This window comes from Scyliorhinus canicula, chromosome 1 (assembly GCF_902713615.1).
Source record: "Scyliorhinus canicula chromosome 1, sScyCan1.1, whole genome shotgun sequence".
NCBI classification, from domain to species: domain Eukaryota; kingdom Metazoa; phylum Chordata; class Chondrichthyes; order Carcharhiniformes; family Scyliorhinidae; genus Scyliorhinus; species Scyliorhinus canicula.
This window is the reverse complement of record NC_052146.1, coordinates 162,700,908-162,714,142: the sequence shown is the minus strand read 5'-3', so window position 1 is coordinate 162,714,142 and position 13,235 is coordinate 162,700,908. Positions and strand designations below refer to the sequence as shown.

Here is a 13,235-nt window from a genome sequence, read left to right as displayed (position 1 = left end):
ACATGTGTCCAAGTTTGCAGATGACACTAAGATGAGTGGTAAAGCGAAAAGTGCAGAGGATACCGGAAGTCTGCAGAAGGATTTGGATAGGTTAAATGAATGGGCTAGGGTCTGGCAGATGGAATACAATGTTGACAAATGTGAGGTTTTCCATTTTGGTCGGAATAACAGCAAAAGTGATTATTATTTAAATGATAAAATATTAAAATATGCTGCTGTGCAGAGAGACCTGGGTGTGCTAGTGCACGAGTCGTTAAAAGATGGTTTAAAGCTGCAATAGGTGATTAAGAAAGCAAATAGAGTTTTGTCCTTCATTGCTAGAGGGATGGAGTTTAAGACTAGGGAGGTTATGCTGTAATTGTATAAGGTGTTAGTGAGGCCACACCTAGAGTATTGTGTTCCGTTTTGGTCTCCTTACCTGAAAAAGGATGTACTGGCGCTGGAGGGTGTGCAGAGGAGATTCAATAGGTTAATCCCAGAGCTGAAGGGTTCAGATTATGAGGAGAGGTTGAGTAGACTGGGACTGCACTCGTTGGAATTTAGATGCGGGGGGGGATCTTATAGAAACATAGAAAATTATGAAGGGAATAGATAGGATAGATGCGGGCAGGTTGTTTCCACTGGCGGGTGAAAGCAGAACTAGGGGGCATAGCCTCAAAATAAAGGGAAGTAGATTTAGGACTGATCTTAGGGGGAACTTCATCACCCAAAGGGTTGTGAATCTATGGAATTCCTTGCCCAGTGAAGCAGTTGAGGCTCCTTCATTAAATGTTTTTAAGATAAAGATAGATAGTTTTTTGAAGAATAAAGGGATTAAGGGTTATGGTATTCGGGCCGGAAAGTGGAGCTGAGTCCACAAAAGATCAGCCATGATTCATTGAATGGCGGAGCAGGCTCGAGGGGCCAGATGGCCAATCCTGCTCCTAGTTCTTATGTAACGGTATTAGAACAACAAAGAACAAAGAAAATTACAGCACAGGAACAGGCCCTTCGGCCCTCCCAGCCTGCGCCGATCCAGATCCTTTATCTAAACCTGTCCCCTATTTTCCAAGGTCTACTTCCCTCTGTTGCCGCCCGTTCATATACCTGTCTAGATGCCTCTTAAATGATGCTATCGTGCCCGCCTCTACCACCACCGCTGGTAAAGCGTTCCAGGCACCCACCACACTCTGCGTAAAAAACTTTCCACGCACATCTCCCTTAAACTTTCCCCCTCTCACCTTGAAATCGTGACCCCTTGTAACTGACACCCCCACTCTTGGAAAAAGCTTGTTGCTATCCACCCTGTCCATACCTCTCATAATTTTGTATACCTCAATCAGGTTCCCCCTCAACCTCCGTCTTTCCAATGAAAACAATCCTAATCTACTCAACCTTTCTTCATAGCTAGCACCCTCCATACCAGGCAACAATTAAATATTACAATTAAATAAGGGTAAATCACTGTTTAAGAAAGGTGGGAAGCAGAAGACGCGAAATTATAGGCCGGTTAGCCTGATTTCTGTCATTGGTAAGATTTTAGTGTCCATTATTTTATTTTTTTTAATAAACAATTTTATTGAGGTAGTTTTTGGCTTTGTAAACAGTTACAGACATCAACAGAAGGAAAGCAAAAAAGGCAAAAATGTGCAAACATCCAAGTACTTTCAATACTTCAATCGTAACATACTGCACAAGCCCACTCCTCTCCCACCGGTACTACCCGCCATTTTTTCCCTCCTACTCGACTTTACTCTACTCTACCCCCCACACCCTGCTGACGCTCACTCTCCCGCAAAGAAGTCAATAAATGGTTGCCACCTCCGGGCGAACCCCTGTACAGATCCCCTCAAGGCGAACTTAATTTTTTCCATACCCAGGAAACTCGACATGTCCACAAGCCACAACTCAGTCTTCGGGGGCTTTGAGTCCCTCCACGCCAATAGTATTCGTTGCCGGGCTATCAGGGAAGCAAAGGCCAAAACATCAGCCTCTTTCTCCCCCTGGACTCCCGGGTCTTCCGAAACCCCAAAAATTGCCACCCCTGGACTCATCACCACCATTGTTTTTAGCACCCGGGACATGATCCCCGCAAATCCCTCCCAGTACCCCCTCAGCTTAGGGCATGCCCAAAACATGTGAACGTGGTTCGCTGGTCCTCCCGCGCACCTAGCGCATTTGTCCTCTATCCCAAAGAATTTGCTCATCCGAGCCACCGTCATATGGGCCCGGTGAACGACCTTAAATTGAATCAGCCCGAGCCTAGCACATGTCGCGGTCGAATTTACCCTACTCAGGGCCTCTGCCCACAGCCCGTCCTCCATTTTCCTGCCTAGCTCCTCCTCCCATTTCAGTTTCAGTTCCTCCGTCTGGGACCTTTCCTCCCTCATGAGCACCTTATAAATACCTGAGACTCTACCCTCCCCTTCTGCCCCCCTAGAGACTATTCTGTCTAGGATCCCCATTGGCGGGAGGCGTGGGAAAGATGGGACCTGTCTACGAACAAAGTCCCGCAACTGTAGTACCTAAAATCATTTCCCTTACCAGCCCAAATTTCTCCTCCAAGCTCCTCAAACTCGCAAAGCTCCCTTCCAGGAACATATCACCCACCCTTCCCACCCCCACCCACCGCCATACTCGGAACCCCCCATCCATACTCCCGGGGGCAAACCGATGGTTGTCGCAGATTGGCGTCCAAACCGACGCCCCCGTCTCCCCTACATGCCTCCTCCACTGCCCCATATCCGCAGGGTCGCCACCACTACCGGGCTGGTGGTGTACTTGGCCGGCGGCAGCGGTAGAGGAGCCGTGACCAGGGCTGCCAAGCTGGAGCCCCTGCACGAAGCCGCCTCCACCCGCTCCCAGATAGACCCCGTACCCACCATCCACTTCCTTATCATAGCGATGTTGGTCGCCCAGTAATAATTAATCAGACTCGGCAAAGCCAGCCCTCCCTCGCTGCGGTTCCTCTCCAACATCACCTTCTTCACCCACAGGGATTTTCCCGCCCAGACAAAGCTCATGATCATCCTGTTAACTCTTTTGAAGAAGGACTGTGGAACAAAGATCGAGATGCACTGAAAAACAAACAGAAATCTAGGGAGGATTGTCATCTTTACAGTCTGCACCCTCCCTGCCAGCGACAGCGGGAGTGCATCCCATCTCCGAAACTCTCCCTTCATTTGCTCCACCACCCTGGCCAAATTTAACTTGTGCAGCCTGCCCCAGTGTCGTGCCACCTGGATTCCCAAATACCGGAAATTTTCCTCAACCAGCCTAAACGGTAGCCCTCTCAATCTGTTCTCCTGGCCCCTTGCCTGTACCACAAACATTTCACTCTTGGCCGTATTTAATTTGTATCCTGAGAACTGGCCGAACTTCCTCAACATTCCCAGTATACTTCCCATCCCGGCCACCGGGTCCGACACGTACAGGAGCAGGTCGTCTGCATAAAGAGAAACCCTGTGTTCAACCCCGCCCCTCACCATCCCCTTCCATCCCTCTGCGGCTCTCAGCGCAATCGCCAGCGGCTCTATGGTCAGCGCAAACAGCAGCGGGGAGAGCGGGCAGCCCTGTCTGGTCCCTCGATACAACCTAAAGTACTCCGACACTTCTCTGTTAGTCCTGACGCTGGCCCTCGGGGCCTGATATAATAATTTGATCCAATCCACCAATCCCTCCCCGAACCCAAACCGTCCGAGCACCTCCCATAGATAGTCCCACTCCACCCGTCAAAGGCCTTCTCGGCGTCCATCGCCACCACTACCTCCACCTCCCTGCCCGCCGGGGGCATCATTATCACATTAAGTAATCGTCTCAGGTTGGCCGCCAGCTGCCTACATTTCACGAACCCAGTTTGGTCCTCCCCAATCACCTCCAGTACGCAGTCCTCCATTCTAACCGCCAGTACCTTTGCCAGGAGCTTGGCGTCAACATTAATCAGGGAGATTGGCCTGTGGGACCCGCACGCCTCCGGGTCTTTACCCCGCTTCAATATCAGTGATGTAGTGGCTTGCGACATTGTCGGCGGCAGGGTCCCTCTGTCCCTTGCCTCATTGAAAACCCTCGCCAAGACCGGGCCCACCAGCTCAGAGAACTTCCTATAGAACTCTACCGGGTATCCATCCGGCCCCGGGGCTTTCCCCGACTGCATGGCCTTGTAGGCCCCCCAATACCTCCTCCACTCTAATCGGGGCCCCCAGCTCATCCACTCGCCCCCCACCTACTGTTGGGAGGGTTAACCTGTCCAGAAACCTTTTCATCTCCTCCAGTTCTTCCGGCAGCTCCGAAGTATACAGCTTGCGATAGAAATCCCGGAATACCTTATTCAATCCTGCCGGGTCCTCCACTTTGCGCCCCTCCCCATCCCTCACTCTACCTATTTCCCTGGCTGCCTCCCTCCTCCTGAGTTGCTGCGCTAACAGTCTGCTAGCCTTTTCCCCATGCTCGTACACCGCTCCCCTCGCCTTCCTAAGCTGTTCCACGGCCCTACTTGTGGATAGTGCCCCCAGTTCTGCCTGTAGTCTCTGCCTCTCCCTGAGTAAAACCTCCCCCGGGGACTCCGCGTGCTCTTCATCTATCCGACCCATTTCCCTGACCAATCTATCCATCTCTGCCCTGTCTGCCTTGGCTCTGTGGGCCCCAATTGAAATCAGCTCCCCCCGCACTACTGCCTTTAGCGCCTCCCACACTGTCGCCGCTGAGACCTCCCCCGTGTCATTCACCTGCAAGTAATTTTGCATACACCTCCGAAGCCTCTCACAGATCCCCTCCTCCGACAGCAGTCCCACGTCTAGCCTCCATTGCGGGCGTTGATAGCTCGCTCCCCTGATCTGCAGGTCTACCCAGTGCGGGGCATGGTCTGAGATAGTAATTGCTGAGTATTCCGTGTTCTTTACCTCCCCTATACAATCCCTGCTTAGTATGAAGAAATCTATCCTAGAATATATTTTATGGACGTGCAAGTAAAACGAGCAGCCCCTTCCTGTCGGCTGTCTATCTCTCCAGGGGTCCACTGCCCCCATTTGCTCCATAAATCCTTTCAGCTCCCTTGCTATTGCTGGGAGTCTACCCATTCTGGGACACGACCGATCCAAAGCCGGGTCAAGGACCATGTTAAAGTCCCCGCCCATTATTAGCCTGCGAGAGTCCAGGTCCGGGATCTTCCCCAGCACTTTTTTAATGAAGTCCACGTCATCCCAGTTCGGGGCATATATATTCACCAGCACCACTCTTCTCCCCTCCAGTCTGCCCCGTACCATCAGGTATCTGCCCCCCCTGTCGGCGGCTATGCCCTCCGCCTCAAATTGCACCCGCTTGTTGGTCATGATTGCCACCCCCCTGGACTTCGAGTCCAAGTCCGAGTGGAAGACCTGGCTAATCCAGCTCTTCCTTAGCCTGGTCTGGTCAGACACTTTCAGATGTGTCTCCTGCAACATAATTACGTCCGCCCTCAGAGCCCGCAAGTACGCGAACACCCGCGCCCTCTTAACCGGCCCATTCAGTCCCTTGACGTTCCAGGTGATCAGCCTGGTCGGGGGGCACAACCCACCCCCCCCCCCCCACCACGCCGGTCAGCCATAGCCTTTCTCGGGCCGGCCCCCGGCCCGTGCGTCGCGCCATTCCTGGCCCGCCCGTTGGCTGCCTCCACCCTCGACCTCCTTTCCAGTGGCCTATTTCAAGTCCCTTCCACATCAGCAGAACAACCCCCCCCCCCCCCCTAACCACATCCCTCGAAACCCCCACCCCTGCCATCCACTGGCTGTGATCTCCCCCCCACCTGACTCCCTTGACTAGCCAATCTGCTAGCCCGGTGACTCAACACTCTGGCGCCTTCCTGTCTCATTCCCATTGTTTCCCCGTCCTCCTCCCCACTCCCCGGCGCCCCATCCCCCTCTCCAACCCACTGGAGCAAGCCGGCTCCAGTGTCCTCCGCGAGCTGCACAAAAAGTACAAATCCGCTCAAAAAGGAAAAAACTGAAAAAAGAAGTGGAAAAAACAAAAAAAAACATGAGAGAAAAGAGAAAAAAAGAAAAACCCCCAAACCAATGTCCATGAACAAAGGAAAGAGTCCCAAATGTTCCGCTTGGCACCTTTGGCCCAGCAAACCGTTGAACAGCAGTCCAGGCCCATTCGGCATACCTTCCCACAGTAATCCTCGGGCCCTAATTCGCGTTCGTGGGGCCTCTTTTCGGGACCAGCCCCAGGTCCCTCACAAAATCCATCGCTTCTTCAGGCTCGGAGAAGTAGTGGTGTTGACCCTGGTGCGTGACCCATAGGCGAGCCGGGAACAGCAGACCAAACTTCACGTGCTTCTTGAACAGCACCTCCTTGACATTCTTAAAGGCTGCTCGCCGCCGAGCCACCTCCTGGCTTAGGTCCTGGTAAATGCGGACAACACTGTTGTTCCACATGCTGCTCCTGCCGCTCCTTGTCCACGAACCTGTGGAACCTAATCACCATCGGGCGGGGTGTCCGCCCGGCCGCCCCTGCCTCGCCTGCGTTCTGTGTGCCTCCTCCAGCTCCGGCGGTCGCGGAAAGGCTTCGACCCCCATCAGCTGCATCAATAGGTCTGCTACAAACGCTGCGGCATCAGCTCCCTCAGCCCCCTCCGGGAGGCCGACCATCCTCAGGTTGTTCCTGCGGACTCTATTCTCCAGATCCTCCACTCTGTCCAGAAGTCTTCTCTGCCGCTCTTTCAGCCCGTCAACTTCTAGCGCCTCAACCGTCCGCGCATCCGCCTGCTCCTCCACCGCCTCTCCCAGCTCCTTAACTTTAACATCTTGCGCATCCAGCCTCTGGTTCAGCTGATTCACCGCTTTCTGGATTGGGTCCAAGCTGTCCCGCTTCAGCGCTTCAAAACTGGACTTCATTACCTGGAGCATGTTATCCAGCGCCTGCTGGATTGCTGAGTCCAGGGTCCGTGTGTCCGCCTTCTTAGGTCCCAGGTAATTTTCCTCAGGTCCTTGCCTCTGTCCCTTTTTCTCCCTTTTCTTCTGCCTTCTGGACTCCCGCTGTTCCATGTGCCGCAGCCCGCTCCTCAGCACTTTCGCTGCTGCCTTCCTTCTCCCAGCTCCTTAACTTTTACCTCTTGAGCATCTGAAGTGGGTCCAAGTTGTCCTGCTTCAGCGACTCCAAAACTGTTTTTCTTCTCCTGGAGCAAGAAAGGTCCATGTGTCCGCCATCTTAAGTTCCAGGTCAGCTTCCTCTGCTCCTTGCCTCTGTCTCTTTCTCTCTCTCTCCTCCTCTACTTCCTGGACTCCCACGGTTCCATCGATTGCAGCCCGCTCTCCAGCACTTTTGCGGCCGCCTTTTTGCCACTCCGTGATCCCGCTATCGCGGGGAAACAGCCCTAAAGCCCCGCCGGAGTGAGAGCCCGCCGAATGTGCGGCTCACTCAAACATCACCGCCACCGGAAGTCTTTAGTGTCCATTATTAAAGATGAGATGCGGAGTACTTGGAAGTGCATGATAAAATAGGACGGAGTCAGCACAGCTTCGTCAAGGGGAGGTCATGTCTGACAAATCTGTTAGAGGTCTTTGAAGAGGTAACAAGGAAGTTAGACAAAGAAGAACCAGTGGATGTGATTTATTTAGATTTCCAGAAGGCCTTTGACAGGGTGCTGCATTGGAGATAGTCAAATAAGTTAAGAGCCCATGGTGTTAAGGGTAAGATCCTGGCATGAATAGAGGATTGGTTGACTGGCAAAAGGTAGACTAGTGGTGTGTCTCAGGGGTCTGTCCTGGGATCACTACTTTCCATAATATACATTAATGATCTGGGAGAAGGAACTGAAGACACTGTTGCTACGTTTGCAGATGATACAAAGATCTGTAGAGTGACAGGTAGTATTGAGGAAGCAGGGGGGCTGCAAAGGGAATTGGTCAAGCTAGGAGAGTGGGCAATGAAGTGGCAGATGGAATACAATGTGGAAAAGTGTGAGGTTATAAACTTTGGAGGAGGAATGGAGGCATAGACTATTTTCTAAATGGGGAAATGCTTAGGAAATCAAAAGCACAAAGGGACTTAGGAGTCCTTGTTCACGATTCTCTTAAGGTTAATGTGCAGGTTCAGTCGGCAGTGAGGAAGGCAGATGCAATGTTAGCATTCATGTTGAGAGGGCTAGAATACAAGACCAGAGATGTACTTCTGAGGCTGTATAAGGCTCTGGTCAGACCCCATTTGGAGTAATGTGAGCAGTTTTGGGCCCCGTATCTAAGGAAAGATGTACTGGCCTTAAAAAGGGTCCAGAGGAGGTTCAAAAGAATGTTCCTGGAATGAAGAACTTGTCGTCTGAGGAACGGTTGAGGACTCTGGATCTGTACTCGTTGGCGTTTAGAAGGATAAGGGGAATCTTATTGATACTTGCAGGGGCCTGGATCGAGTGGATGTGGAGAGGACATTTCCACTCATAGGACACAATTTCAGACTAAAGGGACAACTCTTCAAAACAGGGATCAGGAGGAATTTCTTCAGCCAGAGGGTGGTGAATCTGTGGAACACTTTGCCGCAGAAGGCTGTGGAGGCCAATTCACTGAGTGTCTTTAAGAGAGAATTAAATAGGTTCTTGATTAATAAGGGATATGGGTTTATGGGGATGAGAAAAATATCAGCCATGATTTAATGGCAGAGCAGACTCGATGGGCCCTGTGGCCTATTCTGCTCCTATGTCTTATGGTCTTATCGTGTGATGCAAACTACACACAATCACCTAAAGCCAGAATTGAACCCGGGTCCCTGAAGCTCTGGGGCAGCAGTGCTAACCACTCTCCCACCATGCCACCTCTTGTGTGAGAGAGGGGGCTACACTCTCTATCTCACCTCATGCTTTACTTGACCTGGGAGTGTTTGTTGGAGACAGTGTGGAGGGAGCTTTACTCTGTATCTAACCCCATGCTGTACCTGTCCTGGGCGTGTTTGATGGGGACAGTGTAGAGGGAGCTCTATATGCTTCCAGTGACTTTTAAGAACTGAATAATTTCTGACAAACAATGAACTTGAATGTATTGTTTGTCTTGGTATTGTTGACATATCCTTGTCTTGGTTTAAACAGGCCCGAGTGGTCCTAAGGGAGACCGAGGTGAAAATGGTATTGGCCGTTTGGGTGATCCTGGTGCACCTGGACCTTCAGGTGAGTTAATACTTATCCAGAAAAGTTTGAGATAATTCAGTTTTGGGAAAATAAATAAGGAGATCACATACTCTATGAAAATGAATTTATCAGTGGGCTAGAAGAGTAGAAGGAACTTGAGCTTCAGAATTACAATTCATTAAAAGCAGCAATAAATAGAAATGCCGCCATTGTCCCAAATGAACCTGGGTGTTTCCCCTTTGGGCAGAGAGCTGACTGAGGGTGATTTAACCTGATGGTCACCATGCCTCAGGTGATGGGCAAGGTTGAGAAAGTGGGTCTCATGAATGACTTTTCTGATTTGAGAAGTGAACCCGCGCTGTTGCCCTCGAACCAGCCGCCAGCCAACTGTGCTAACCGACCCCCAAAATGTAGCAATGTAGGTGAACAAGACCATTAAAATGTAGACAATGTATTAGGGATTATTTCTAGAGGGATAGAATTGAAAGGCAGTGAAGTTATTTTGAAGAGAAATTTAGAGCACCCAATTATTATTTTTTCCAAATAAGGAGACATTTAGCGCACCCAGTCCACCTACCCTGCACACCTTTGGGTTGTGGGGGTGAGACCCACGCAGACATGGGGAGAAAGTTCAAACTCCACATGGACAGTGACCCAGGGCCGGGATCGAACCCAGGTCCTCAGCACCGTGAGGCAGCAGTGCTAACCACTGCACAACCGTATTGCCACAAAGTTATATTAAACTTATTTAGAATCTTAGTTGGACCAGAATTGGAGAACAGTAAACCATTCTGATCTCTCAAAACAAAGAAGACTCACATTTGCATACTGCCTTTCATGGAAGGCCTCAAAGGATCCCTTGCAGAATATTATGTATTATAAAAAAGGATTTGAGAAACCAGAAGGTGCAGAAATAATTTACATGGATGGTAAAATGGTTAAAACTCTCAGGAAAGATTAAACAAACTGGGACTCCAGAATAGCAAAGACTGAGAGGTGACCTGTTAGAGGTTTTGTAAAATTATCAGTGCATTCAACAGAGTAAACATGGAGAAATGTTTCTGCCTTTGGAGTCGAACCTTTAAGAGAAAATAGCCACTAACAAATCCACCAGCCTCGCCTGATGATAATTGGACGCTAATGGCCTCCAACAGAGTTTCCAAAACCAGCAGTGCAGCTGATGCCATTTTGAAAGATGCATCCCCCCCAGCTGTCCAAAGTGTTTGCCAGTTTGAGTCGACATGTTCCTATCTAAAGGGGACATTGAGACGCTATGAAAGGACCCTTATTGCCATTTTAGGTATGACCCGGCCAGCAGCCTTTAACCAGCTGTACTGGATCCAGGGGGTGGAAGAAAGGAAGCCGGAAAAGCAAGTGTGAAATTAATTTTGCCAGTTCCCGAGGATTTGGAGTGCTTCTCGAACTCCTTCAAAGTTAATCTGGGCTGCTTCCATCTCAGGACCCCCCTCTCAGCAACCATTAATCTCCCTCGCAATCACCTCACTGGCAGTCACCACAGGTTGGTCTTAAGGCCTCAATCCAGTAAATTCCACCATGACACTGTGGTTTACCTTCTCGGTTTATGGTATCAGTGATGAGGGTAGTTAGCCTCCTCATTGCTGTCAAGCCAGAACTCGTTGGTTTTACATCATAAGCGGTTGGTGCTTTTCTTTCTGTTTAATCGGCCTGTTAAGCTCAAGCATTCATGATGTTAATGGGCATCTCCCTGTTTTATGGTTTCCAATACCTTACCTTTCACTCTTAGGTCCACCAGGTCTTCCAGGATATGGTAAAATTGGCCCACCAGGTCCAGCCGGCCAACAGGGTGTGCCAGGTGTTCCAGGCCCACCAGGACTTCAAGGAACAGCAGGGAAAAATGGTCGCTGTGCACCCTCTGACTGCATCATGAGGGTACCCGAGCCTTATAATGCCAAGAATTCAAAAGGACCACCTCATTGGATGAATTAATAAAGACTTTTCTTCATTTGCGTTTTTATAGCAGGGGTGGTTGAAATGTCTGATTTTCTTTTCCTCTGTTATTCCTCTATTGAAAGAATCACGCGAGCAGCCTTTGAAAGCAGGCCCAAACAATGATTTATGTCCTATTTAAATGGTGTTTGTAAAGGTTTCTGAGTCTCTCCAGCCCTTGGCAATAGACCCAATGTTTACTCATCATGATTATGTCCCAGTAACCTTTCCAATGCCATTAAAAGATGCATCATGGAAATCCCTGGGAAAGACAGAATCTGTCCCTCGGCCTTTTCAGACATGGGGAACCAATTGAAGCTTAGAATTGCTAATTCTGGTTGGACATATTTCAAAACATTTCATCGGATGACCTCCCACAGCCCAACCCCCACCTCTCAACCCAGGCAATCATCACAGCAGATCACACCTTCCCCTGACCAATTGGAAAGTACGTAGCCTCTTCCATATCTGATTGGATATATTCTCAGCCAAGCTACCTTGTTCCCTTCTCCAATATTTTTATAATATTTCACAAATACAAGCAGTCAAAGAAAATGAAAAAAATGCTGGCCAGATAAATCTTTAATTCCTGGAACGACGAGGACAGTCCTAAAACTATTTGGGGCACTGCCATTGGTCATATTAATGGTGAGATCCAGATGAGGGATATGAGCTGCACATATTGTTCAACACCCCCGTGTTAGTGAGACTCCAATGGGCAATCAAATTTGCTTATTAAGCAGCGTTTGAACCTGAAGTTCCTGTTCATCTCAACTGTGCACAGAGTGACCCAGAATACTCACAAATTCAAATGCAGAAAACTTACAAGAAAGATGGAGATATCACAATGGTGCAGTGTAAGATATTCTCCTGAGCTGCACGATTGACACCTTGGCGTATGGGGAGGACGGTAAACCAGGGGCAGGAGGCCACAGCCATATACACCCCTACAATCCGCAACAATAACGGTGGGTGCTAGAGGTTAACAGGGCAAATGGTGGATACACAAGTGAAACTGAACAATGCAGAAAGGGGTGAGCAGCAGTTTTATATCAAGCTCACAACCCCATGGGAACCAAATTGAAATATTTTAAACACGGCATTAATATATTAAACTGTGGAGGCTATTATAGAGTAAATAAAAACATTTTGACTCTGTACCTAACCCCAGGCTGTACCTATCCTGGGAGTGTTTGATGGGGGCAATATAGAAGGAGCTTTACTCTATATCTAACCCCATGCTATACCTGTCCTGGGAATGTTTGATGGGGACAGTGTGGAGGGAGATTTACTCTGAATCTAACCCCATGCTGTACATGTCCTGGGAGTGTTTGATGGGGACAGTGTAAAGGGAGCTTTACTCTGTATCTAACCCCGTGCTGTACCTGTCCTGGGAGTGTTTGATGGGGACAGTGTAGAGGGAGCTTTACTCTGAATCTAACCCCATGCTGTACCTGTCCTGGGAGTGTTTAATGGGGACAGTGCAGAGGGAGCTTTACTCTGTATCTAACCCCGTGCTGTACCTGTCCTGGGAGTGTTTGTTGGAGACGGTGTAGAATTAATTTCAACCTTACCGTTCCAGTCAAAGATTCTCTTGATCGGATTGATCAGGCAATATTACTCCTCATTTAAGGTAATGGAAAGCAAATCCAGCAGCCAAATGGATTACTACAGTTGTGGAAATCAAGGGTTAAGTACCCACGATGTGCCAGGAATTGATCCGTTCTCCGACACTCCTTAGTGAGCTGAACGATTCTTCATCATGTAAGAAGTGAGGAGTACTAAATGGAGTCAAGTTGCTTATCCATTCATCCTGCACCTAGAGCTGAGGAACTTCATTCCTTCCTTTACAATTTCTCTGAAATAAATGCTAATTCTCCATCCCTCGCTGAAATAAAGGAAAGTAATTTGGTTCATGAGCCATAGTGCATCTCCAATTGGAAATGTTGACTATTGTCTTGCTCCATGCTCTCCCAATGTCTGTCCCAGCTCCTGGGCATGCCCCCTACTCATTATTGGTTTCTCATTTCGATACCCGTATGCCAGGACCTGCTGGTACAGGAAATTACTGGTTCATCGCACAGTCAGACTGCCCAATGGAAGCGGGACTTCCTGACTTGGACAAGTTCTGTCTCCCCACCCCCTGCCCTACTACTATCATCTCTGCCTTTGATGTGCCCCACAGCCTCTCCCTCCT

General features: G+C 49.5%; 1 protein-coding gene across 5 annotated transcripts in view; it reads left to right on the top strand.

Moving 5' to 3' along the window:
* col16a1 (collagen, type XVI, alpha 1) overlaps window positions 1–12,299 on the top strand; it is a 476,156-nt gene extending 463,857 nt beyond the window's left edge. For all 5 annotated transcript variants that reach the window (XM_038801937.1, XM_038801918.1, XM_038801946.1 and 2 more), the window contains 2 exons: window positions 9,032–9,109; window positions 10,836–12,299. In XM_038801937.1, coding sequence (XP_038657865.1) covers window positions 9,032–9,109; window positions 10,836–11,038 — 281 coding nt within the window. In that variant the 3' untranslated portion in view covers window positions 11,039–12,299. The remainder of the gene's footprint in view (window positions 1–9,031; window positions 9,110–10,835) is intronic.
* Window positions 12,300–13,235: the final 936 nt, after the last annotated feature.